The sequence below is a fragment of the Oryx dammah genome, unplaced genomic scaffold, assembly GCF_014754425.2.
Source record: "Oryx dammah isolate SB20612 unplaced genomic scaffold, SCBI_Odam_1.1 HiC_scaffold_26, whole genome shotgun sequence".
Classification (NCBI taxonomy): domain Eukaryota; kingdom Metazoa; phylum Chordata; class Mammalia; order Artiodactyla; family Bovidae; genus Oryx; species Oryx dammah.
This window is the reverse complement of record NW_024070210.1, coordinates 86,381,859-86,406,583: the sequence shown is the minus strand read 5'-3', so window position 1 is coordinate 86,406,583 and position 24,725 is coordinate 86,381,859. Positions and strand designations below refer to the sequence as shown.

Genomic DNA, 24,725 nt, shown 5'->3' with positions numbered 1-24,725 from the left:
GGTGTTTATTCTTTTCCCAGAAAATTCACACAGTGCAGCATTTCACCTAGGAGTTCAGGAATTTCAAGTATCTCCCAAGGCCCATATAGACACCAGATTAACACCTCTGGCATAAGACATAATAAAATACATGAGACATGTTCCATGGCCTTGATGAACTTCCAGATGGAGAAACAATGTTCCTTATAGTACCTTTCCACTTGTATTATTACTTATAGTACTGTACTAATTGAGGGGAGTTGCGGGCATACTGAATCAGCCTTGGTAAACATTACTTAAATGCTACCTCTGTACTTGGTCTGAAGATTTTGGCAGTCTTGTTTAGTGGTTTCTATGTCACCCTATTGTCATGGCCATTTTCCTTGTATGTACTGTTGCTTGGAAGTGGGAGATTGATAGTAACATGGTGCCCTATTTTAAGATATCTTTCAAAGTACTTTATAAAAATGTTTCTTATATACCAGCTTCTATGATTGTGATGTTCCTGACACCTCTGTGAGGTGAGCAAGGCAGGTATTTTTTTCATATTTACAGCTGAGACTACTGAGGCACGAACAAGTTGCCTGCCTTTCTCAAGGTCACATGGCTGGTAAATGTAGAGATGGGATCTGAGATCACTCACTGATTTGCCCATTTACTCATAGAGCCAGTTTTGTTTTGTTTTGTTTTGGCTCTTCTGGGTCTTTGTTGCTCCACGTGGACTTTCTCTAGTTGCAGAGAGTGGGGGCTGCTCTTCATTGCAGTGTGAGACTTGCTGTGGTGGCGTCTCTTGTTGCAGAGCAGAGGCTCTGGGGTGCATGGGCTTCATTAGCTGGGGCGCATGGAGCTCAGTAGCTGTGGCTCCTGGGCTCTAGAGCACGGGCTCAATAGTGCGGCGTATGGGCTTAGTTGCCCTGTGGCATGCGGGATCCTCTCAGATCAGGGATCGAACCTGTGTCTCCTGCATTGGCAGGCACCAGGAAAGCACTGAGCCACCAGGGAAGCCTCCAGCCAGCTTTTCATACAGTAAATATTTATGGGATGGCAAGTATCTAGCCAAGCCCTATGCTAGGTGGTAAAGATGCAGTGAACATGTAGTTCACTCCTTCAGGGAGCTCATGGTTCAGTCAGGGAAGTTAACAAAAAAGGAAAGAGTGTTTCATGTGGGAGGACAGGAAAGACTCAGAAATACCAGGCAGATTGATCAGTGCTCTAATATACCTAAGCACTTGGTATTCTGTGAGCTCAGAGAAGGAGCTCCTGACCTAGCTTTGGAGACAGATAAGGCTTCCTGAAAAGAGTAGTGTCTAGGTGGAGTAGCAAGGACAAGGGGTCTGGAAAGGGTGTTTGAAGAGAGAATAGTGTGTTTAAAGGCCCAGGTGAAAGGACGCCTGGTGTATTCAGGAGGCACTGCCTGTGATCATTGTGGTGTGGACAGTGTGGGAGGCTTGAGATGAGGCTGTGAAGGCAGGTAGGCTCGATCGCGGAGGGCCCTGGCTTAAGGATGTGAGCAGTGGGGAGAATGTGGAGTTAGTAAGAAGGTGATGGATTAGATGTGGGGAAGAAGGAAAGGAGTGGTTTGGGAGGCTAGGTCATGGTGATGTCATTCATCTGGATAGTGAGCTCATATGTTGGAAGATAGGCCTAGGGCATGAGGGAGGGTGAGAGAGGTGAGGACCTGTTGAATTGGAGGGGGCCTCTGGACAACCAATTGGATATGTTCCGAATCTTAGGAGAGAAATCTGGGCTAGAAATAAAGGTTTGTGATTCATCAGCTCCTAATTAGTCTCAGTGACTCCTCTGGTAATTGAAAGCTTTGAAGTGGCTGAAGTTAACTCAAGGAGAGGATAAAATAAAAAAAGGAAGGTTGATGAAAAGCCACGGGAAACTTGAGTATTTAAGGGAGGAATGCGGAAAGAATCACTTACAGGAAACTGAGCAGTGTGGCAAGAGAGGCAGAAGGAAGATGGGGAGGGGTGGCGGAGCCCCTGAAGAAAGAGAAGCCACCAGCCAGCACAGGATCCACAGTATATTAATACCTTCCCACCACCCCTGGCCTCTGAAAGGCCAGGCAACATGGCTTCACTTGCACAGGTGACAGTGAAGAACCAGACTCTCCACCAGCTCGGCAGTCCACCCCGTAGCCTGCTTTAGGAAAATCTTTAGAGCTATGAGAAACAGGAGATAGCTGATCTTTTTTTTTATGATTATATTTTAATACACAGCCAAAATACAAAACACCATAGTAAATTGATGGTAATAAAATATGGTATTTCATTGGCATTGCATGACAAACAGTTAGCATCCTTAGTCATAAACGAGAATAACTTACCTTTTGACTCTCAACTAGCAAACAAACATTTTATGTTCTGAGTGCATGGACTAGAATGAAAGGAGTATTTTTCTTGGTTGACTGATAAATCATTTACTACATTTGTCAAATAGGTGTGATGATATTCCTAGAATAGGGTTGTGAGAAATTAGATGAATAAATGTAAATATCTAGTATTGTTACCAAGCAAGGACTCATGTGAATGAGGTACAGAACGCTCTTGACAGTGGGTGTTTGTAGTGAAGTGAAGGTTTATTTGCTGGGCACCAAGCCAGGAGAATGGGCAGCTCATGGTCCAAAGACCTAAACTCCTCCATGGCTTTCAGGTCGGAGTTTTAAAGGCAGTGTGAGGGCTGGGGGTCATAGGAAGTTGATCAGCTCATGGACCTTCTTCTGATTGCTTGGAGGTGAGGTTACAGGGTAAGGTTTCAGGAATCTCAACCTTCTGGTTCCAACCAGTCTGGGGTCCAGTGCTTGTGGTCAGCAAGTAGTCATCATCCTCCACCTGTTCACTTTTAAATATCTCAACCACTAATCATTACAGTTTACAAATGCCTTCACTAATCTATTGCTGCAGTTTAATTTTGAGCTTCACAGTAACCCTGTGTAACAGTTTCTATAGAACACAGATATGCATCAGATTGTTAACAATATCCCTTCAGGAGGAACTAAGCAGGCCTGTGATTCTGTTGTCCTAATAGTTTACTCCTTGAATCTGCTCTTTGGAGCTCAGGGAAGCCTAGGAGACTAAAGCCTTTTTCTACAACAAGAAACAGAGGACACGAGGGGCTTTTGAACCCAGGAGGGCCCTGAAGGGTCTTACTTAAGTTTCAGTCCCTCCTGTTTTTTTTGATACTCCTTAATACTGAGGGGAACAGAGGTGGAACAAGAAAGGGAATAAAGTTTTGGATGGAGAAATTAATCATAAACTTGGCAGGGGAGTTGAGGGGCTCTATCAGTATTGAGCCTAACACACAGTAGGTATCCAGTGAGTGGGAGTTATTTCTGGGTGTATCTCTTTGTTGTCTCTTTGTTTTCTCTCCTTTCAACAGAGGACTTGTGCCTTGTAAAATTAAACTATGCTGTTTTAGAACTCAAGTTTTTATGTGGCAGATTTCCATGAAGAAAAAAGTGTTGTAATTATTGATTGGATTGCGCTGTTAGAATTAGAATTAGGTTCATAACAGATAGGAATACTGTATGATAAACTTGCAAACAGAACAAAGCCAAAAATTGTACTTGTTATCCCCTTGTTGAATCTGGCCCTCTGTTTCAAATTAATTAGATTTTTGGATAACTATGCTAAACTTTGTCACATCCTTATTAAAATTGTTTAAGGATTTTGAAGAACATCTCAGAGGGGCTTTGAAACTAATCTGAGTCTGGTACTGGAGATTCCATTAGCAATCACAAAACTGATTAATCTTTTATTCAGTTAGCTTATTGATTATTGCTGCAATTACTGCATGTAACAGATTCTACAGGGGATACCAGAGAAAACAACATTTTATAACTGCCGCTGACGTGTTCAGAATGAATGCAGTCTTTCGTACTTTTCATACATACCATTTTTGTGTCTTTAAATTTTGAAGCACTTCTATTTAGAAAGCACTGTGCTTAATATTGTTTCACTGTTAGGAGGTTCACTTTTAAATCTCTCAACTACTAATCATTACCGTTTACAAATGCCTTCACTAATTCTATTGCTGCAGTTTAATTTTGAGCTTCACAGTAACCCTATATAATAGAGAAGCTGTCTTTATTCTCATTCAGAGGAAACTAAGGTTCAATGGGGTTAAATGACCTCCTAAAGGCTGTGAAAATTAATAAATGGCAGAATTGGTATCAGGCTCCATTTCAGTCAGTATGTATCAGACACCTACTATGTGCCAGGCTTTGTGTTAGGGGTAATGAAAGCTGGATAGGATAATAGAGGTTGAGCTAAGAAAGCTTTTTGGATAACTTCAAATTATAGCTCTATTAATGTTATCATGATCACTTTGTTACTCTTCTGTCTAAACCATATCATTAATAAATACCTTGGTATATTATAGCTCTATTAATGTTATCATGATCACTTTGTTACTCTTCTGTCTAAACCATATCATTAATAAATACCTTGGTATAAAAGATTTAGATTTTTGTTTGGTTTGGTTGGTTGTCTTTTCATTTGTTTTTATCTAGTACAAACCTAGTCTTTGTCATTATTGCTTATTTTATCACTATTTAGAACAAAATTGGAAAGAATCCCCTCTAAAGGGAAAATACATAAAACCCTGAGAGAGGATGAAGATCTAAAAGGAATTTGCTTTATAACTTGTTAAGTGCTCTCATATTTCCTCGTGTGAGTCTCACAACAGTCCTGTGGGTACATACCACCTTCATTTTACAGCTGAGTAAACTGAGCCACCGTGAGCATTTCTTCACTGAGGTCATCAGTTGAAAGTGGCCAGTACTGAGATCCCAGGGCTTGAGTCTCTTACTCGCCTCAAGGCCTTGCTCGTCTCTCTGGGCAGCACAGGCCTTGCGGCTCATCAGGACTGCTCCATGCCGGGAGGCACTGTGCATGGCCCACGTTTCATCCTTGTCCGCGGGGGAATGCCACGTGAGCAGGGGCCTAAGCTCCGAGCCCCCTTGGCAGCCGCTCAGCCGTCACCAGGCTGTTCCTGAGGGGTCAGTTGCCTAGAGTGGGCCAATGCCATGGGTTTACTTACTACCCTTTATAGTTTGCCCTTGAGGGTGAATTACTTTGGAGTGTGGAACACAAGATTCTGTGTTAATATGAACACAGATCAAACCCTGTATTTTAGCAGGAGCAAACATTCCTTGGATTTGGAAGAATTGTCGAAAACAAAAAACAAATCCTAACCACTTGCTTTGAAGAAGCTGTCAAGTGGCATGCTTAATATCATTACTGTGACTATGTTAATCAGTGTACAAAGAGATGTTTACAGATTGCTAAAAAAATTCCTACAATGGTCCTAAAAGTATGTATGGTTTGCCAGTTGATTTGGCGCAGCTTGGAAATGAAAGGGAAACCATTTTTATTTATATATTTTGTGAGGTAAATAAATAAAGTTGGAAAACAGGTCAATTTCATGCATGCAAGGTTTTATAGTAGGAAAAAAATACCTTGCACCTGTTCTGACCCTTTACATGTGAGGTTATTTGTTTTCAAACTTGACCCCAAGCACTGGTTTCAGACAACTATAATTAATTTGTTAGATAAAGCATAAGGATATTTTATTTGTTTTGATTTCTAGGACTGTGGTCAAGTCGTAACTGAAATTCCTAACCTACTGTACATAGCAGTTAATTAAAGAAAAGCATTAAGTATAGGAGTACACCACCGCTGCTGTTGTCTTGTATCAGTATAAAAAGGCAGTAATTTTTTTGACAGCTACTGATTGGAAAGTTGCTTGCAGCCTTCCAGAAGCAAGAGGGTACATGCCGTGGATCAATAACCAGCAAATTTTCCATTAAAAAGAATACCTGAGCAATGTTTCAAATAGCCAGTGGCATCTTAATTTTCCATGGAAACCTCAAATACTTGTGTGCTGAGGACAAGTCATTTTCGGACAATTTTTCCAGACTACTTGTTAACAGTTATTGCTGTCCCATAAGGTTGACAGCCTACATGATTGATATTTCATTTACTTGTCGTCACTGTTTGAGTAATGGCGAGCCCTATATTTCTGTGATTTTAAGGAATATAGTTTCCTGAAAGACATTTGCTTTAGTATGTATTCCAGAGAGTGTATCACATGTTTATGCTGTATGTATATATACTTTACATCATAGAGGGAAAGAATCAGTTTCCTTTATGGTTTGAAAGCTCTCAGAAGGCAGGATATCCTTCTATTAGCCCACAGCCATCAAAAATCCACTTCCAATTTGTTTTTAGGGTGCAGATTCTTAGACTTGTTAATTTGTGATTCTAAAGATGATATGGAATTTTGTAACTCCCTTTTATTTCTAAGGGAAAAATAAACTCAATCTTGTGATAATTTTAATGTACATAAAAGCAATAAGAAGATATATATACATGTTTTCTAAAAAGAAACTTTTAAGAATGTCAACAAATAATGATTATCAAAGAGAAATTTTCTGGAAATGTGATAGTTAAAAAGGAAATATGCATGTGTTTTTAAGAAATATTATTTACTTATTTTTGGCTGCATCAAGCCTTAGTAGCAGCATGTGGGCTCTCTCCATGGCAACACTAGGCTTCTCTCTAGTTGAGGTACACAGATTCAGTAGGTGCAGTGTGGGCTTAGTTGCCCCACAGCATATGGGGTCTTAGTTCCCCGACCTGGGATTGAACCTGCGTCCTTTGCACTGGAAGGCAGATGGACCACCAGGGAAGTCCCTGCATTTGTTTTTAATATAGAAACAAGTACATAAGGGGAGTTCTGCTCTGTGACAGTCCCTTGAAACACAAAATCAGTGGCTTTCATTGTTGATATTTTCCACCAAGAACATCATTTTGTTGTTTGTCAAGTGTTAAAAGAAGTCAGGGCACAGAAGCCATTTCTAGGTTAGGTGGAAATATGCTCATCAATTAACATATTAAGGAAAATAGGAGCAGACTGTAATACAGCCTACTGAATGAACTTGTTTATGATGATATATGAAAGCTTTTTGAATTTGGAACTTTATTTTTCACGCTCAAATTTTTAAAGTGAAATTTGATCTATACTAAAGTATTTAGAAGATTAAAGCATGAAAGTTAAGCTTGCTTGAAATTGGGCTACCTTTTTATCATGTTAATCCTGTTATCTTTGGATGGGTCATATCTTATTTGCTTGTTACACAGTCTCTGTGATTTTGATTTCCATTGTCTGTATATTTTATATACAAAGATGAATAATGTTTGATTAACTGCCATATAGGTCCAAACTGAATATGAGGCATCTCCATTTTGCTTTGTAAAGTCCAGGGAAAAAGAACAAAAGTCAATTTGAGAAATTTCTACTAAAATACTTTGTGTCATTTTTAATATATATCATTTTCAAAACATTTTTAAAGATGAGATACTAACCTAAAGTCTTAATCAGCCATTTTTACTCTTAAAGACAGTGTGAAGGATAACACTATACTGGACTTTCAGTTCTGAGTATCCACTATAGTCAGTTTGATGTGCAAATAGAGAAAAAGAATTCTCTAGGCTGATATGTATGTACCAGCAATTTACAAAAGTACTGTGAATTAAACAACCCATAAGTGTCTGTTCCAGTGTTCATACATTACTGAGTAATCTCTTTCTATAATCTCTTTGCAGTATTATTCTACAATAATGGAACAGCAAGTAAATGGACAGTTAATAGAGCCTCTGCAGATATTTCCAAGAGGTAATGTTGAACAAATTCTAATCAACAATGATTATTTCAGCAAACTGTTTCATCAACAGTTATGTTTTCCAAAGGTTTAAATGCACATAACATGATGTTTAGCTCTTAATTTGAAAAAAACAAAAGAAGTATTCATTACCATGGGGATAGCAGGCTATATTATAGTTATGGCAGATAAAATATCTAATTTAGTAGAGTAAATTAAACTAACTAGATTGTTTTTTGTTTTTGAAGTGCATACTTACATTCACTTAAAGAACTCTTTGGGGGTCCACATGGTTTCTAAACCAAGGAAAATGAATGACTTTAATTTTGGATATTTATAAATTGTGGCTCATGATGGTAGCCAGAGTTGCTATTAAGGAGAAAGCTTTCAGCTAGCGTAGAAGCCATGATTTACTAAAGGGTTTTAGGAGAGATATTTTGGTGGAATGTTTGGTGCTGGATTTTTGGGGGGATACATCTTCTAAATAATTGAAAATCCTCCTAAATAGGAATTTGATTGTTAAGAGTGAGTCTTGGTGAGTCAAATCATTTGTTTTTCCCTTTAGGTTTGATAGTACTAGCCTTGTAACAGATATGATTGCTCAACTGTATATAAATGTTTCCTCAAAGTTTGAATAATGGTGAAAAAGAACAGTTTAATTATATAAACCATTAAGTCTTTCACCCATTATACATTGCCCTACTTGGAAGTCTGTGTTTTCTAACTGATGAAACAGATAAGAAGATTTCTCTGAGTCTTCTAGAAATAGCTTAGTTAAAATAATTGGAAGTTAAACTTTACCTTTGTTAACTGATACTGTACAAATAATCATGGTATGAGTGTTCCAATTAGGCATTCTAGACTTTCATTATCTGTAACTCTCTGAAGTTTAAATGGCTCAGTTAACCAGTAGACTGCTATTTGCACTGATGAAGTCTCCAAAGGCAGCTGCCTCGGCCAGCCCATGAGAAGGTCTGGGTTCAAGAGTAATGCTATTCTTTTAGCATTAAGGTGGGCAGCCGGCTTAGGAATATTTAGTAAAGTATTGATAATAACTTATTAAAGAGCTAAGTAAGTAAATAAAACTTGGCCATTGATAACATGTCTGAAACAATTATGATTAATTCAGTTCTATTGTACCTGAAGACTAAAACTTGAAAAAGAAAAAAAAAAAGAGGAAAAATAAGTTGCCATTTCTATGTATCAGGCCAATAACAGGATGCAAATTATTTCTTAACAAGACAAGAGAATTTGGGGAAATTTCAGAACTGTTTTTCCATGAGGAATGTTTTTTTTTTTTTACTAGCCGAAATCATTTCCATAAATTGCTTTCCTGCTTTATAACTTTATAGCTCTCTTGTAGCAAACTCTAGTACAGTACCCTGGATTATTGTAATTCTAATGCCTTGGGCCTTCATTTCTTTTCTCCGATAGTATTTACTTCTCTTCATCCAGAATCTTTCCAGGTTCTCTTTGTTTCCTTTTATCTTGTGAACAGTCCCTGTCAGTCTCCCTGTCCATACCATCGTGCCCGTCCCATGATAATAACAGCCATTTTTAGAGATCTTCTCTGTTCAGGCACTAATATTGCTTTGTTTCCTGCCTATTATTGCTTTCATGTTAGAGTTGAGAATATTTAGGTCCAGAGACATTAATTAACTCTAGTGTTAGTTGCCCAGTCGTGTCCGACTCTTTCCGATTCCATGGACTATAGCCTGCCAGGCTCTGTCCATGGAGTTCTCCAGGCAAGAATACTGGAGTGGGTTGCCATTCCCTTCTCCAGGGGATCTTCCCAAACCAGGGATTGAACCCTGGTCTCTTGCATTGCAGGCAGATTGTTTCAGATTCTGAGCCACCAGGGAAGCCCACTCACTCTAGAGACACACAGTTTTTAAGTGGTTAATGTACCCTTTGAATAAGAATTTTGTTTAAGTTGTAATTTGCTTAAAGTAGGAGGGCTATTTGCTCTTATACAGGTTAAACTATTAGTAGAGTGTGTATGAGGGTAGTCTGGAGGACTTGATACGAGTATGGAGAAAAGTATGTTGTAGGGAGGAGATTCTTAAAAGAAAATATGTTAGATATGAGTGTTACATGTAGTCCTAGCACAGAATCTGCTGTTGTTGTTGTCTATCTTAGTCTATTAGTCTCCAGTTAACAGAATTAGCCTTCAATGAGAAGAATGTATTAGCTTCCAGTACATTATTAAATATAGTTCTTCCATACCACATTTAAGTTTTTTAAAGTATGAGACTCAGTCTCCCTGTCTCTGTGGTTTTGTAGATACTGTTGTATAACTCTTTTTAGTTTTCTACTTTTTTTGCATATTTATCTACATAAAGTATAGATTTTATACAATTTTATTTTTATGTAATTTAATATATATAATTTTATGTTAGATTTATATGAATTTGGAGTTTATGGAAATTTTAACAGTTAAGAGTTAGACATTAGATATGTTACTGAGTCTACTGGGTCTACTGAGTTGATGAGAGGCTCTCAGGCCCCATGTTATAAAGAATCTCTAGACTGAGCAAATCAGAAGGACAGGAGAAAATGATTCTGTTCTAACAACAGGTCTTCTCATTCCAAGTGGCACAATTGTGTTGGATAGTAACTTCCCTGCTCAGGACTGAGTGCTCTTTGTAGTTAAAAGATATGTTAACTATTAATAAGCATGAAAAGTCACTGACTTGATAGTAACTTCTGACTCTACAATTTTAGAAAATTAAGGTTACTGTGTTTTTTGAATACTGTTTAGATTTCTAGTTACAGAAAGATTAGTTATAGTAAAGATTTAAGAAGCCAATTGAGGAGCAAGGCAGATGTTAAGGTACCAGATAAGAGTTGATGCCTGTCTCTAATTCCTTAGTTAGTCACTTCCTTACTAAATGAAGTTTATAAATGCACTGGTACTTCAGAGGAAGTGCTCTGAAGTATTTTCTTAGGATGTATTAATGGTCCCTAAAGGACCAGGCATCAAGTGTATGTGACTGTTGTTTTGTTCAAAAAGTTAATTTCCATTCTAAGGAAAGAGGATTTGGAGTCTTAATTTTAATGTATTTTAGAAAAACAAATAAAAATGCTTTATTGAGGTTTAGATTTTTTTAAGGAAAATAACATAATAAATTTGAATATGCTTGAAATACACAAAACTAAAGCAATCGATGTGCTTTGTAATTATTACCTACATCATCATCTTATTTAACAGCTCTATTTCTTGTCAGAAACAGAGGGAAATACATGTACATCTGAGAAAGGAGCAAAAAAAAAAAAAAAATCAGATTCATCCTTCCCCAAACAATCAATCAAAATTGACGGCCCCTTAACATATAATATGTAGGACACTGTAGTTTTCAGATGGAAGCAGCCTATATAACATGGACACAAAGCTCTTTATTTTTTAAAATCTGATGAAGAAGCACTTACTGAATTGGAAAAGTGTTGTACTAATCTGTAACTCAAGATGATGTAAAGAAATTAATGTTATTTTTCCTGGTACTGCTTTATCTTTAGACTTAAATATTAATAAATGTCAAGATTTGTAAGAAATGTGACAAAATTAATGATACCTCTGTATTTAGCAAATTTGACTACTTATTGCTATGCAAACTAGTATTCAAACTTGAATATTTCATAGAATCTCTAGCAATCTTTTTGGCGTTAAAAGACCCTCCTCCCTCTCCTCTCCAAAAACCCTAGCTATTTTCATTGTAGAATAAGTGATAGCAGATATACGATGTAATAGAGTGAGGAAAGATTGCAGAAATTTGAATTATGAAAGGAAACTAATCATTTTAGCTCAGTTAACTTGATTTTTATATGTTTTAAGCAGAAATTGGAATTTATATGAGGCGGTGTCAGAAAGCTCTTTGCATTTATAAATGCTCACTCCTGCAAGTTAAAAACCCTGGTTCATAATTCCCACTCTGGGTCTTGGGAGCCACTTTTCAATCATTTCTCTCTGCTAATTTTGGTGTCACCCTCATTTCTTTTTAAACGATTCATTTTGAGCAAATTTGTAAATGGCCCTGATGTGTTCTACAATTTAGTCAATTACTGTTTCAGCCTGCAAGCCTCCTGGGGAACGGAACATACATGGCCTGAAGGTACGAATTTCAATAATTGTTTCAGTAAAGTTAGATGGATTTGTAATGCTGTGTTCCACTTATTGAAATGTCAAATAAAACTGCACTTTCTCAAGCTCTGACAAGCGATCCTTTTTTTTTTTTTTAAATGGGATGTGGAGGGGGAGTCATCTGTAGTATTTGTTCAATATGTGTGTGTGTGTGTGTGTGTGTGTGTGTGTATGGGATTTGATCCCAAATTTTTAAAAACCTTTTTATTTTTGGAATTGTTTTGTTGGTCTGTTTTTTCAGGATGATCCTGGCTACTGATCTGCACAAAGATTTATTTGAGTGAAAATATAGACTTCATTTCGGTGATTAATTAAGCACATAAGCATATTGCACACAGAATACCCCCCTCTTCTTTTGACATGTTTATGATGGAAACATATATCTATTTAATGTCCTTTCATTGTTCTGCGTATTTTAAATTCTAGATTTCTGCTTAAGGCTTTACATTTAAAAGAAAAACTGGCTATTGTATTAGACTCAAGTGTTTTATAATTAATTACTTGGACCTCATTTTTCAATGAATAAGAGACATTTTGCAACATTCTGCCTGGTTTTAGAGGTGGAGGGATATGATAATGTGAGATTCACTATTGGCCCTTGGATGTATTCTTAATATACTTTTTTAAATACATTGTTTTTTATATAAAACAAAAAGAAACAGTGAACCAAATTTCTTCTCTAGAATTGAATTCAGTTCTAGACAGTGAATTGAAAATTTCCCATTTATCTCTCCCTTTTTTTTAGCACTATTTAAATATTTGAATAATGGCAGAAGCAAAGTATTATATAATATACAGGTTGTACATTTTTTGTAACCTATATACCGAATAGACTCCAACCATGGGTTGGTCTAGCAACAAGCTAATTAACCTTCATAGTGAAATGAGAAATTTGTGGCAAATTATAGGTTAATTAGAACTGTGTCCTCAGAACACAGACTGATCAAGATTCTTTCTTTACTTGTAGGTGAATACCCGGGCTGGACCCTCTCAACACAGCAGCCCAGCAGTCTCAGATTCACTTCCAAGCAATAGGTGAGAGCACGCAAGTAAAATGTGCCCGTAAGCATGATTATCTACAGAGCTGAGGGTGGGGAAGAGGCTTGTGGGATGACACCTCTTTTCCATAAGACCACAAAAGTGTGTATGTGGCTAAGAAGAAATCTGACCAGCTAAGTAACCCCAGCTTTGGTATTGACTGAAAAGAAAGGACCTCATAGAGAAAGATAAAATTAAACAAGTTGAACTGTTAATTTTGGTCTGTGGAGTGGTTTTCCTTCAGCCTCCAAATTATACAGAACCAGAAAATTCAGTGTCTTTGACCGTTTCATGCTCTGATGATCTGGTTTGTAGGTTGTATAATACTTATTATTTCTGTCTTGCTTTTCCATCTTTTGGCAGTATGATGTTCCATTGACACTTCCCCAGAAAGAGACAAGGAAAGAGTAAGGTAGTGAAATTTAAATTGACCAGCCATGTTGTTCATTTTTGTACCTTTGGTTATATAAGAAATTGAGGTATTTTAGAAGGAAGACAGTTTTCATTAATTCATTCTGATGTTGTCCCAGACTGGGATGGATACTCAAGACTTGAACCTCTGCAAAGTGTTCTTCTGACAGGCCTGAGAACTCACTTCTAAAAGATGAAGGTCCTCAAGTAGACTGACGTGCTTAAGCCGAGAGAAATCTAGGTCTTGTTTGTCATACATTCAGTTATTCTGCTGGTGGACGACATCTTATTATTGTGCTTGAAGATGACACCTGAAGGTGCTTGTTCTGTGTGTTTGTGTTCACACTGGTGACTGAAAAGCTATCGCAGAGCCAGATCCACCCTTCCATTGTGTGCCCTGGTCTTCCTGGGTTTAGGGCAGTACTCAGTGCTGGCAGAGCCCTCATCTGCTGAGATGTAGCTTAGGCTTCTACTTTCCCTTCCATGCCCCTCCTTACCCCCTCCACTCAGATCTTGGTTCTTTCGCAGCTGGGCTTTACTGCAGGTAGCATCTCTCCTCTTGACTCTTTCTTTGCTCTCCTGTCCCCTCCCCAAAAGTCGCTTCCTTGTTGTTTTTTTATGGCGTCACTAGATCTTACCCACAGCTTTCCTGCTGTGAACATGCTACCCTTGAAGTGTGTTTCCTCTTTAAGCAATTTATTCTTTGTTAAAATACAAAAAAAAAAAAAAAAAAACCCACAAAAAAAAATAAATAAAAAAAATAAAATAAAATACATCCACTGGTTTTTCACCAGTGGATCATCTGTCTCCTGGGCCTGAGGGGTAGTTCTTTTAGTCCTTATCCAAGTGCTTGGCCCTGCTCAGCAATGCTCTGAAGCCTCTCTTTTCATGCTTGTTGGGTACGTGAGCCATGGCCACTGAGTAGAGGCATGGGGACTGAGGGTCACTTGTTACAGTCCACTCAAAGAGGGCAGGGCCTTTAATCATTACCACCACTTCTAGAAAAAATGATGTTCAGACAGACTATGAGCCTTGAGTGAAAGCAAGGATTTTTCCTGGTGTTTTAGGTCAAAGTTCATCATGGTATAAAAAGCTAGATGAAGCTGAGAAAGATGATAAGACAGAAAAGCAGTACGATAAATTTTCAGTTCTCTCAGATTTGATTTTCAAAGTGAGTTAGCTTGGCTTTTAAAAGACTGTCATTTGTATTCACAAAGTGTATAATCTCTGAGTTGGAAAGAGACTGGCTGATCTAGTGGTTCTCAGCTCTTTGTTGTAGCGTCTTCCTTTAGGGATATGACAGCTTCCCAGATAGTAATGGTAGTTTGCTCCAAGAGAGATTTTTGTTATGGGAGGAGTGTAGTTGGAGAAGTCCTACAGGTAATTTTAATGTACCACCCTAGGTTGGCCATTTTCTGTGCCGTATTGGTAACTAATCAGAAGTATTTATTGAGTGCTTCCTAGTTATTTGGTGTTGTCCTACCCACTAGGAATACATTGTGATCCTTATTCTCTGAAGTATGCTAATAGGAATATAAGACCACCCTACAGTTTGCAAATAATTATACTTTACAATCATTGTTAGGAAGAAAACAAGCAGATTTTAAAGTGAAAGAACTCTGGGCAGGCATGTGTTTAGATCTGAACTGGGTATCAGAAGTGGGAGGAGGCAGTGACATTCCATTCCGGCCTGAAGGGTGAGAAGGACCTAGCCACATCCAGAGCCAGAGAAGGGCATGTCAGAGGGGCGGGAGAGCATCAGTGAAGGCCCGGGGGTGGTAAAGGAGCTTCATGTGTTTGGAAGGAGGCCAGTGAGGCTGGAACACAGGGAGGGCTGCTGGGCTGGGGGAGGGCATGAAGAGGTGGGGAGCGCAGTAGGAGTGATGGGAGAAAATGAGGTGACAGGAGCCAGATCAGGTGGGGCCTGGTGTCTGAGTTTTCCTCTCAGTGTATTGGCGAGCCGTCAGATGACTTTTAGCAGAAGAGCACCAGGGCCAGCACTGTGTTTGCAGAAGACTCTTGCCTGTGGTGTGGAGCAGGAGAAGGAGAGGCCCCCATCTAATCCAGCCCTCCCTGGGTTCCTGACTCCCCTCTCCTTGCCAAATGGTCATCCAGGCGCTTCCGAAACATCCCTGTGGCAATAACGCCCTTTATTGGCTGAAGTACTTGTTTTATGTTCATGTAGCCATGTCTCAGAACATTCTTTTTCATGAGCTGAGCTTTGTGTCCTTTTAGGACCCACTTGTAAAGACTGAAGGAAAGTTATGACCAACCTAGATAGCATATTAAAAAGCAGAGATATTACTTTGCCGACAAAGGTCTGTCTAGTCAAGGCTATGGTTTTTCCAGTGGTCATATATGGATGTGAGAGTTAGACTGTGAAGAAAGCTGAGCACCGAAAAATTGATGCTTTTGAACTGTGGTGTTGGAGAAGACTCTTGCGAGGCCCTTGGACTGCAAGGAGATCCAACCAGTCCATCCTAAAGGAGATCAGTTCTGGGTGTTCATTGGAAGGACTGATGCTGAGGCTGAAACTCCAATACTTTGGCCACCTCATGTGAAGAGTTGACTCATTGGAAAAGACCCTGATGATGGGAGGGGATTGGGGGCAGGAGGAGAAGGGGATGACAGAGGATGAGATGGCTGGATGGCATCACCGACTTGATGCACATGAGTTTGGGTAGACTCCGGGAGTTGGTGATGGACAGGGAAGCCTGATGTACTGCCATTCATGGGGTCTCAAAGAGTCAGACACGACTGAGCGGCTGAACTGAACTGAACTGTAAAGACTGAGTTTAGCCCTCTGAACAGGGCTCTTCCCTCTTCTAGGTGATGCATCTACCAGTCATCTTCCCACCAAACAGACTTCTAGATTTCTTGTCTCAGTAAATTCTCCCACATCCACCTGGATGCAAACTCCAGATGACCTGCCAGGCATCCTTCACTGCTTTCTGGGTCACTCTTAGCCCCACATCCAATCAGTCCCTACATTTTGTAGGTTCTGCCTTCTGAATCACTGTGAAGTCTGTCTGCTTGCCAGCATCTCTGTTTCTGCAAAGGTAGATCAGGCTCCTTCGACCATTACTACACCCTCCTAATAGCTCCCCACTGCAGTACCTCCTCCACGGTGCAGCCAGTGTGATCTTGCCGATGGGTGTTTTGAGCCCCTCATTCCCCACTTTACTGATCCATGTAGGCTTTAGAACCAACTGTAGCTTCCACAGCAGGTAAGCCATGGACTCCCACATTTGGGTCCTCTGCCCACTGTAGCCCTCTGGCCTGCCACTCCCCATACCCCTTCCAGTTGATGCTCCAGCTTTGCTGATGAATACATGGCACCCTTGATGGGTCACATTCCCTCTTACTACTGGGCCTTCACATCTGTTACTGTCTCTTTCCTGCTTTCTTCTTTTAATCCACTCCCTCCTTTGCCTTCATCCTGGCTAACCTTGGTTATCTTTCAGGAACAAAGCTGTTGTCTTCTTCTGAAAACTGTCCCTCATTATTGCCCACCTCCTTGTCTATGCCAGGTATCCCTTCTATGAATTCCCATTATCTCCCAGTGCTTGCTTTTACTATAATGGTTAGCACATTGTATTGTAATCACTTCTGTCCCCCAATAAATTCTGTACTCTTTGAGGGCAGTGATGATTGCATATTCATTATTTTTTAAAAAAGATTATTTTATTGACGTTGATTTACAGTGTTGTATTAATTTCTGTATAGTAAAGTGTTAAGGTATATATATATATATACACACACACATATACTCTTTTTCATATTCTTTTCCATTATGGTTTTCAGTAGATAAAGAACATGTGGTACATAGATAAAGTGGAATGCTACTCAGCCATTGTTGAACCCTAGTTCTCAGCATGATGCTTTACACATAGGTGATAGTTAGTCAGTACTGCTTGAATAAATGAGTAGACAGATTCATTTATATTCCCTCTAGGTTTTGTCTCTGAATTAAATTCTCCCAACTCATTCAGCTTTTCTGCTACATTATTTCTAGTCCCCTCACCCTTTCACTCTTCTTTGAATATCTCAGTGTCCCCTTAAAGTGTCATACCCAGGTGACATACCCAGGTAGTATCACACTTAAATTTTAAAGGATCTTTTAAAGTGAATTTTAGATAGCTCAAGTCACAGTTACCAGATAAAACACTGAGTCAATTGGGGCACAAAGAAATTGCCAGCATATATAAATGTAATTTTTTACCAGATCAAGTTGGTAGCCAGATATTGGCATAATGAATGAAATCAGTTTTTTCCTCTGTTACTTTTAAAGCATGAATTGGTCTTTGCCTTAGGTGGATGACTGTTTATTAAATTGAGCTTACGGGACTTACCTGGTGGTCCCATGGCTAAGACTCTGAGCTCCCAGTGCAGGGGGCCTGGGTTCAATCTCTGGTCAGGTAACTAGAGATCCCATATGCTACAACTAAGAGTTTGCATGTTGCAACTGAAAGATCCCACATGCTGCAACAAATACCTGGCATAGCCAAATAAATAAAATTTTTTTTAATTGAGTTTACTCATTCACATGGTGTTCCTAGGCCATAATTAACTGAGTTCAAGTCCACTGCCAAGCATGACCTTTCCTGAACATCTTGGCTTTCTCCTATAAAATTAGGATGATTAAATTTTCCATCTATCTACTGCTGGTGTTTAGAAGATTGATGAAGTTGTATTAAGGAATCACGTTTTGTTTCTTGGATGAAAGGTGTTGTGTAAATGCAATGAATCAAAATGTTATTATTTCAGGTTGCATGACATAATGGAATATCTGTAGAGAAACATTGCCTGGGCATTGTTTGGTTATTTCTGTTTTTATAATAATTGCAAATATTAAATTGGGACTATTTATGGGAATATAAGGATCCAAATGTTTTCCAGGGAAAAAAAAGTGTATTTATGTTAGAGAGAGAGACTAGAGTGATCTTGAGCAAGGTCTGTACCTTGGGTTTCTTTATATATGAGAAGTAAGTCCACTCTACAGGGTATAGCCACAGGGGTATAGTTATTGTGAGCATTAGATCAGGATACTGCTGCTGCTGCTGCTAAGTCGCTTCAGTCGTGTCCGACTCTGTGCGACCCCATAGACGGCAGCCCACTAGGCTCCCCCGTCCCTGGGATTCTCCAGGCAAGAACACTGGAGTGGGTTGCCATTTCCTTCTCCAATGCATGAAAGTGAAAAGTGAAAGTGAAGTTGCTCAGTCATGTCTGACTCTTAGCGACCCCATGGACTGCAGCCCACCAGGCTCCTCTGTCCATGGGATTTTCCAGGCAAGAGTACTGGAGTGGGGTAAATAATAGCATTTAGCACAATGCATGGCACATGCTCATCACTTGGGAAATAGTAGAGTCTGTTATTTTATTTTCAGCTGGTCTCATTTTAGGCAGTTATTTTATTTTTTTAATATATTTCAGATTAAGTCCTATTCTGGAGAATTCTTAACTGCTGCTTAGTGCATGAATTCTTAGACTTGGGAGGATGTTATTAAAGTTTAGAATCATTGGTTGAAGACACATTTTATAAAGTCTGGGGAATATAGAGACTAGGGGCCCATAGTTTTCATTTGAGAAATTTAAGAAGTATTTATTAAGAAAAGTAATTATAACTTGGAATGGTGAGTGTGGTCAAACTTAAAGTCTGAGGTTTTCTCAAATATAACTTATTAAGGGTAACAAATGAATGTGTGTGAGTGTGTGTGTGTGTGTGTGTACTACCATATAATAACAACCAGTGTAATGACCACCATTTATCAAACACTTAGTATGTGTCAAGTCACTTGGCTAGGCTCAAGGGTGAGAAGGAAATGGAATATATAGAGATGTGAGTAAGATGTGGTCTGTGTTCTCAGGGAGCTTCCAGTCTGGGAAAGGGTGTGGAGGAAAGAAAGACATCTGCAGATAACTACCAAAGGGAAGAGTTAGTTTGGCAGATGGGGAGAGGGTTAGAGTAGATAGATTAAGGATAGAGTTAACACACTTTAAATTTCAATTAAAACATTGATGGGACAAGGTACTATTTTATACACCACTCTACTAATTGAGTGAATGTGTACAGGTGTAACTCAGTATGAAGCTAGAAGGACTTCATAACATCCTTTGGCCACTTTCCCTAAGCTCATCCATATAAATTTTTACATAGTCATATATTCCAGAGAAGAACATTCCCATTTGTCTTACATAATTCTGGAAACTGACTCTCATACCTGTAGGAGAAGAAAGGAAACAGAAGGCAGCTAAAATTGATTCAATGCCTCTGTGTACAGAACCCAGTGCTAGGCTTTTTGTCGTATTTAATCTTCTTGGTTGCACTATGACATTGATATTTCTCCCACTTTATAGAAAGAGGAAATTGAGATTTAGAGAGGCTAAGTATCTTGTTCCGGAGCACACAGTGAGTAAATACTGCGATTATTTCTGCTACACATTTGCTTCTCAGGAAGCTGAATTGTAACTCTTAACTATAATAAAAAAAAATCAGAACTTAAATTATTTTATCTTTTTGAAGTTCTGTAGTCTTTGCTCTGAACATTCTAAGAGTGCATTCTTAAGTGCTTGGTAGTGCTCAGCATAAAATAGCCACTGAAAGGCTACCCCGAAACAGCAGAACTAACAGCAAGGAGAGGTCTCTGAAGTAGTCTGTGCAGCAGTCTAGCTTCATTATTATAGTAGGCTTCTTTATTGCTTTAGATTACCAACGGGCTTCAGTCTCTTACTGATGCCTGTGCCATTTGGCTAGTTACTTTAGAAAATATTTTACGTAGGGATAAGGATGTCAAAAGTGTAGTCTATATCTACACCTAAAGCAAAAGTGTATTTTAGTCTAGAACGTTCAGTGTTGTTCAGAGGTGTTAATGAATTTGCTATTAAAAACTATGCCTTTCCTTTTCAGCTTAAAGAAGTCTTCTGCCGAACTGAAAAAAATATTAGCCAATGGCCAGGTAGGTTTCATTACAGATTAAGATTTTCTGGTAGTAGTAACTTAGTGCTGTCTAGGTTTTTTAAATCCATAAACTTAATAAACAGATAAAGGGTCTATAAATTTCTTCTTGTCATAAGTGAATTACATGGCTTAATTTGATTGGCAGAACAATTTGCAGCACGTTTTTCAAACTGTGCTAATGGGTTTCACTCCCAGCAGATTGAAGTACCATGCACACACCCTGCTGCCAGCTCAGGGTAAAAAAAGTTAATCAGTTCTGAACAAGTGTGTCAACCCATGGGTTGTTGAAATGGCCCTGCATCCTGAGGTGACTGTTTCTTTCATTATCTTTAGGGAGAAAAAGAAAAACTGTTAACTTTCTCACCTTAGTTCCTTCTTTTGTCCTGAAACTAACACTGGCTTTTTAGAGGAACAGAGTCACAGCAGACCTTTGCCATTTAAAATTCCTGGCCTTCAGGAACCCTCAGTTTGTCCAGTTGACTGGTCATCCAAAGCAGAATGACCTCCTCCCATCAGTGAGGGACAAACGGGCCTGCAGGCCAGTTATTTCTCACTAATTTTGATTCAAGTAAATGGACACATCTGAAATAGTATTGTGCTTTTAAACATACACTGGTAAATTAAGCTACCTACAGGGTCCTCGATTCTTCAATAGCAACATAAATGCGCTTTAATGTTTGTTATAGAGGAAGCCCTTTGATAGCCTTGGAGGCAGGCGCCTGTCCATTGCGATCAAGCCTGCCTATTAGGCTCTATTGACTGAGACATCTGTGTCACCGCAAATAAAAGACTCTTATTGATTTTCTTAACTGCTGTTCACTTCCCGTCCATGTTTCGAAGGCTGAAATCTTAATTATCTCAGATGCTTCTTCAGTGCCTTCACATGCTGACCTCTCCAAGCCTCATTGGCATTTCATGAATCAAGTGCTTGTAGTGGAGCATGTCAAGAAGACAAAGCTGGGTCCCCGTGCTTGTCCTTTAATATCACCTGTAACTTGGTGGCCTAATAGATGTGTGTGCCTTAAAATGATGACTGTATGGTGGTACTTCTGGAAACCTTACTTATTTAGCATGTAATCTCTTGAATATAGTTAGAAAAAGTAAATTGATTTGGTTTTGACATCTGATTGTCATCCAGAGTGTGTGAATTCTAGTCCTTAACTATTCAGTGTTCAGCTAAGGAGAATCTGGTGTTGTATGTATAATCTTATTGGTCCCCAAATTTTAGATCATGTTTATCTAATAGTACTTTAAGCAGCCAAAGTTTTTGTTTCGGTTGAGGTCCACATATATATCCCCCTAGTGCCCTGCATGTTTTCAGACACAGGAAACAAAACCTGACTAAAAGCTGAAATATTGAACCTAGGATATTTATGTATCTCCAACATGTTTGCATTCTAGTTACTAACTGTAACTTATGAGTTATTTGTGTTCTTCAGCTGGAAAATATATTTCAAAATTGACATAAATTAAGAAGCTTTAACTACATTTGTTCAACCCAGGCAATGGAAAATAACCTGTCATAGATTCTTTAAAAAATGAAAAACAGTTTATTTTCAGGGCAAAAAAAACCAAACATTCTGAAATGTTCCTAGTATTCTGAATCTAATGCCATAAATATCTTAGTGCCCTCAGTTAGGAGATTCTCTTTGGTGGAGAATTGTCACGGCAATGATTTTTGACACTTAAAGATTGTTTATTGCTTTCCCTGGGGAATGTGATAGCCCCATGTTAAACAGCTTGGGATTTCCTTACTTTTAAGGATTAGCCATTTTACGTTTACTTTTATTCACAAAACAAAACAAAGAACTCCCACCTTTGGAAGTCTTCAAAATACCTCCTCCTGCTCTTAATTCCTCAGTCCTTGGTGCTATCAGGTAAGTAAAGAGTGAGCGAGATTGCATTGCAGTGAGGTAACATGCTCCATTGTGGCGTCAATAAATTTCTGGGCTGAACACTGACACCACTTGCTATAGAAGATGTAAGTCACATTTAACGATACTTTAACACTTAAGCGTAGTCTTTTATTTTAGTGGTTTATGCTCTCAAGCATTAATAATGATTTGCCTTTCCACTAGCCTCCACTTAGATTTAATAAGGAATTCATATTAATGATTAAAAGAAAGGGACATGATTCTTCAAGATAATCAAATATTGACAGGTTAGAAATAGCTTTCTGCCCGGGTTCATTGATATAGGTTATGTGATATAAATATTTATTTCTTTTCTGTCACTCAGAGTAAATGCCACCAATTGATTCAGCATTGATATAGTGTCAACAGTTCATAAGAAACATTTGACTGGCTTGTGTTTTCCGATTAGTCTCTGCTGTATAAAGTGGGATTTACTAAATCTCTCCAATTGTCTGCTCATAGAGTGTGACTGCTTTCTGAAACCATTATTGCTTCGATTTGTGAAGCAAAGGTCTGGTGATAGGACTGGTTTCTGTCAGACCTTTACATATAAAAGTAGGATTAATTGAGCATTTTTGTTTTAATGATTTGTAAGCGATAGGTACTGATTCTTCTTAATACAGGCAGACAGTAAACAAAGAATATTTTCTTTGTTGATCCATAATTGAACTCCATTTCATTTTCCTCATTAATTTCATTAATACTGTATTAAATCAAACATTTTTTAGGAAGTTTAACATTTAGTCATTGGAATGAAGGCACTGTTTTTCTGTAATCACTTTATGATGGAGGATTCCTTTTTTTCCTGCTTGAAAAAAAAAAATAAGGTATTTTTGGCATGTTTTATTGAGTGCCATAAGTCAGTACCACTGCTGTGTTTTTCCCACTTCAGTTATAGTGCAGTGTCATCTGTTTAACATTGGCCCTTGATTTGAGACTGATTAGAAATGGCCCAGTGGGTCAATTTAAAGGATTAAAAAAGTGCCGTTACTCCAAGGATGTATGACTTTGACCTTCGCATCTCTAAAGTTGTGTTTCCTCGTTTTTTTTAAAATAATTTGTAGGAGATAGTGACAGTGTTTTTCTGTTCCTAATTACTCAAGTATAAATGTACTGTGAAGTCAGAAATCTAGAAATAATTCTAATCCTGCTACATGTTTGACTGTTTTGTGAACTTCAGATACCTTTAAAAAACTTCCTGTGTTTGGGGGGAAAAAAAAAGGAAGAAAAATAGTATTCAACGTAAAATTAGCTTTAAAAACTGTCCTATTACCAATATATAAAAAACACTTAGATTCTTCCAATTCATCTTAGGTCTAACCTAAATGTGGATGAGAGTGTGTGTGTCCAGACTGTATGACAACTCGTCTCCCCACACCAACAAAACCTCCCCACCCTTCCTGGCGCCCCCTCCACCCCCCCGCCTCTTTTTCAGCAGCCTCAGAGCCCAGTGCCCCTCGCGCATCACTCAGGTCATTTGCTAGCATGGCAGTTGACACATAATTGTAACTCTCGGGGTTTTTTTTCTTCTTCCTCCCTCACATCTGTTATTCTGCCTTTTATTTGCCCCTTTTTTTTTTCCAGTTGAAACAAGGAAACTGACTAATACTGAAAAGTTATTTGGTATCTTTAATTGTATAAAAACTCTTTTACCTCTTATTTAAAATAAAAGAGCTATGTGATTTCTCTTCTTAAAAACAAACATTGTAGTTGATGAAATTGCTCTTAACTTTTGAGTGCCCTTCAGTTGATTATTTTCCTTTCTATGGGCCAGTGACCACTGATGGAGAGGCTGTCCCTCCATACTTACCCATGAGATCAAATGAGATCACGGAGCAGAGTATCCTGAAAGAGTCAGTTCTCACCTTGACTAGTTACGTGACACAAATGAATTGGCTTATAAGCTTAAAATGTTGTAAAAATATATGATTTTTATGTTACCTGATCTCAACTGTAATATTTAAATACTGTACTTTGTAGGCTTATAAATCCCACTTTTGTATCATAATGGGCTCTGTTCCTAGGTTTCATTTTAGAAAAGTTGAATTAATATGCTTTTCTAAGCTAAAGAAAGCAGATATGTTGTTAGCTATTTGTTTATCCCTTTAATGATTGTTTCATATTTAAGATCAATTAAAGTAACCCATTTTGATCAGAGATAGACAATTCTTAAAATTTTTTGTAATCAGTTCATAAGCTTTACCCTAATAGTTTTCCTTTCTAAAACTTCTGACATGATTAATACATACATACTGTATAAAAATTAGAAGGTTCCCATAGGCAAAAATATCTGATATTTTTAAATAGAAAAATCTACCAGTCTATTTACAGTCTAGGCAGATTTCTATATAAAGCTTTAAAACATTGTAGAAACAATTTTTTATGGATACTGTTTTTTGAGTGACATAGTTCTAGAACTTATTCTTTAAAACCGTTTTTATCTTTATGATACTCTTACAGTCTTTCGCATTATCTGAGGGAGTCCGAATTTCCACCCTTGAATTTGCCTGAACATTGTATTGGCACGCTCATAACACTTGTCTGTACACAACCCCCCTACACCCTAGATAGCCTCCGTAACATCCCCATATCGCTGAAGCTTTCAGCCTAGCCCCTGCC

The 24,725-nt window shown here is 38.4% G+C and overlaps 1 protein-coding gene across 3 annotated transcripts in view; it reads left to right on the top strand.

Moving 5' to 3' along the window:
• Positions 1-24,725, top strand: part of LOC120852514 (dual specificity mitogen-activated protein kinase kinase 5) — a 263,024-nt gene that overhangs the window by 32,322 nt on the left and 205,977 nt on the right. For all 3 annotated transcript variants that reach the window (XM_040225792.1, XM_040225791.1, XM_040225793.1), the window contains 4 exons: positions 7,593-7,662; positions 11,717-11,757; positions 12,754-12,821; positions 20,143-20,191. In XM_040225792.1, the coding sequence (XP_040081726.1) occupies positions 7,593-7,662; positions 11,717-11,757; positions 12,754-12,821; positions 20,143-20,191 (228 nt within the window). The remainder of the gene's footprint in view (positions 1-7,592; positions 7,663-11,716; positions 11,758-12,753; positions 12,822-20,142; positions 20,192-24,725) is intronic.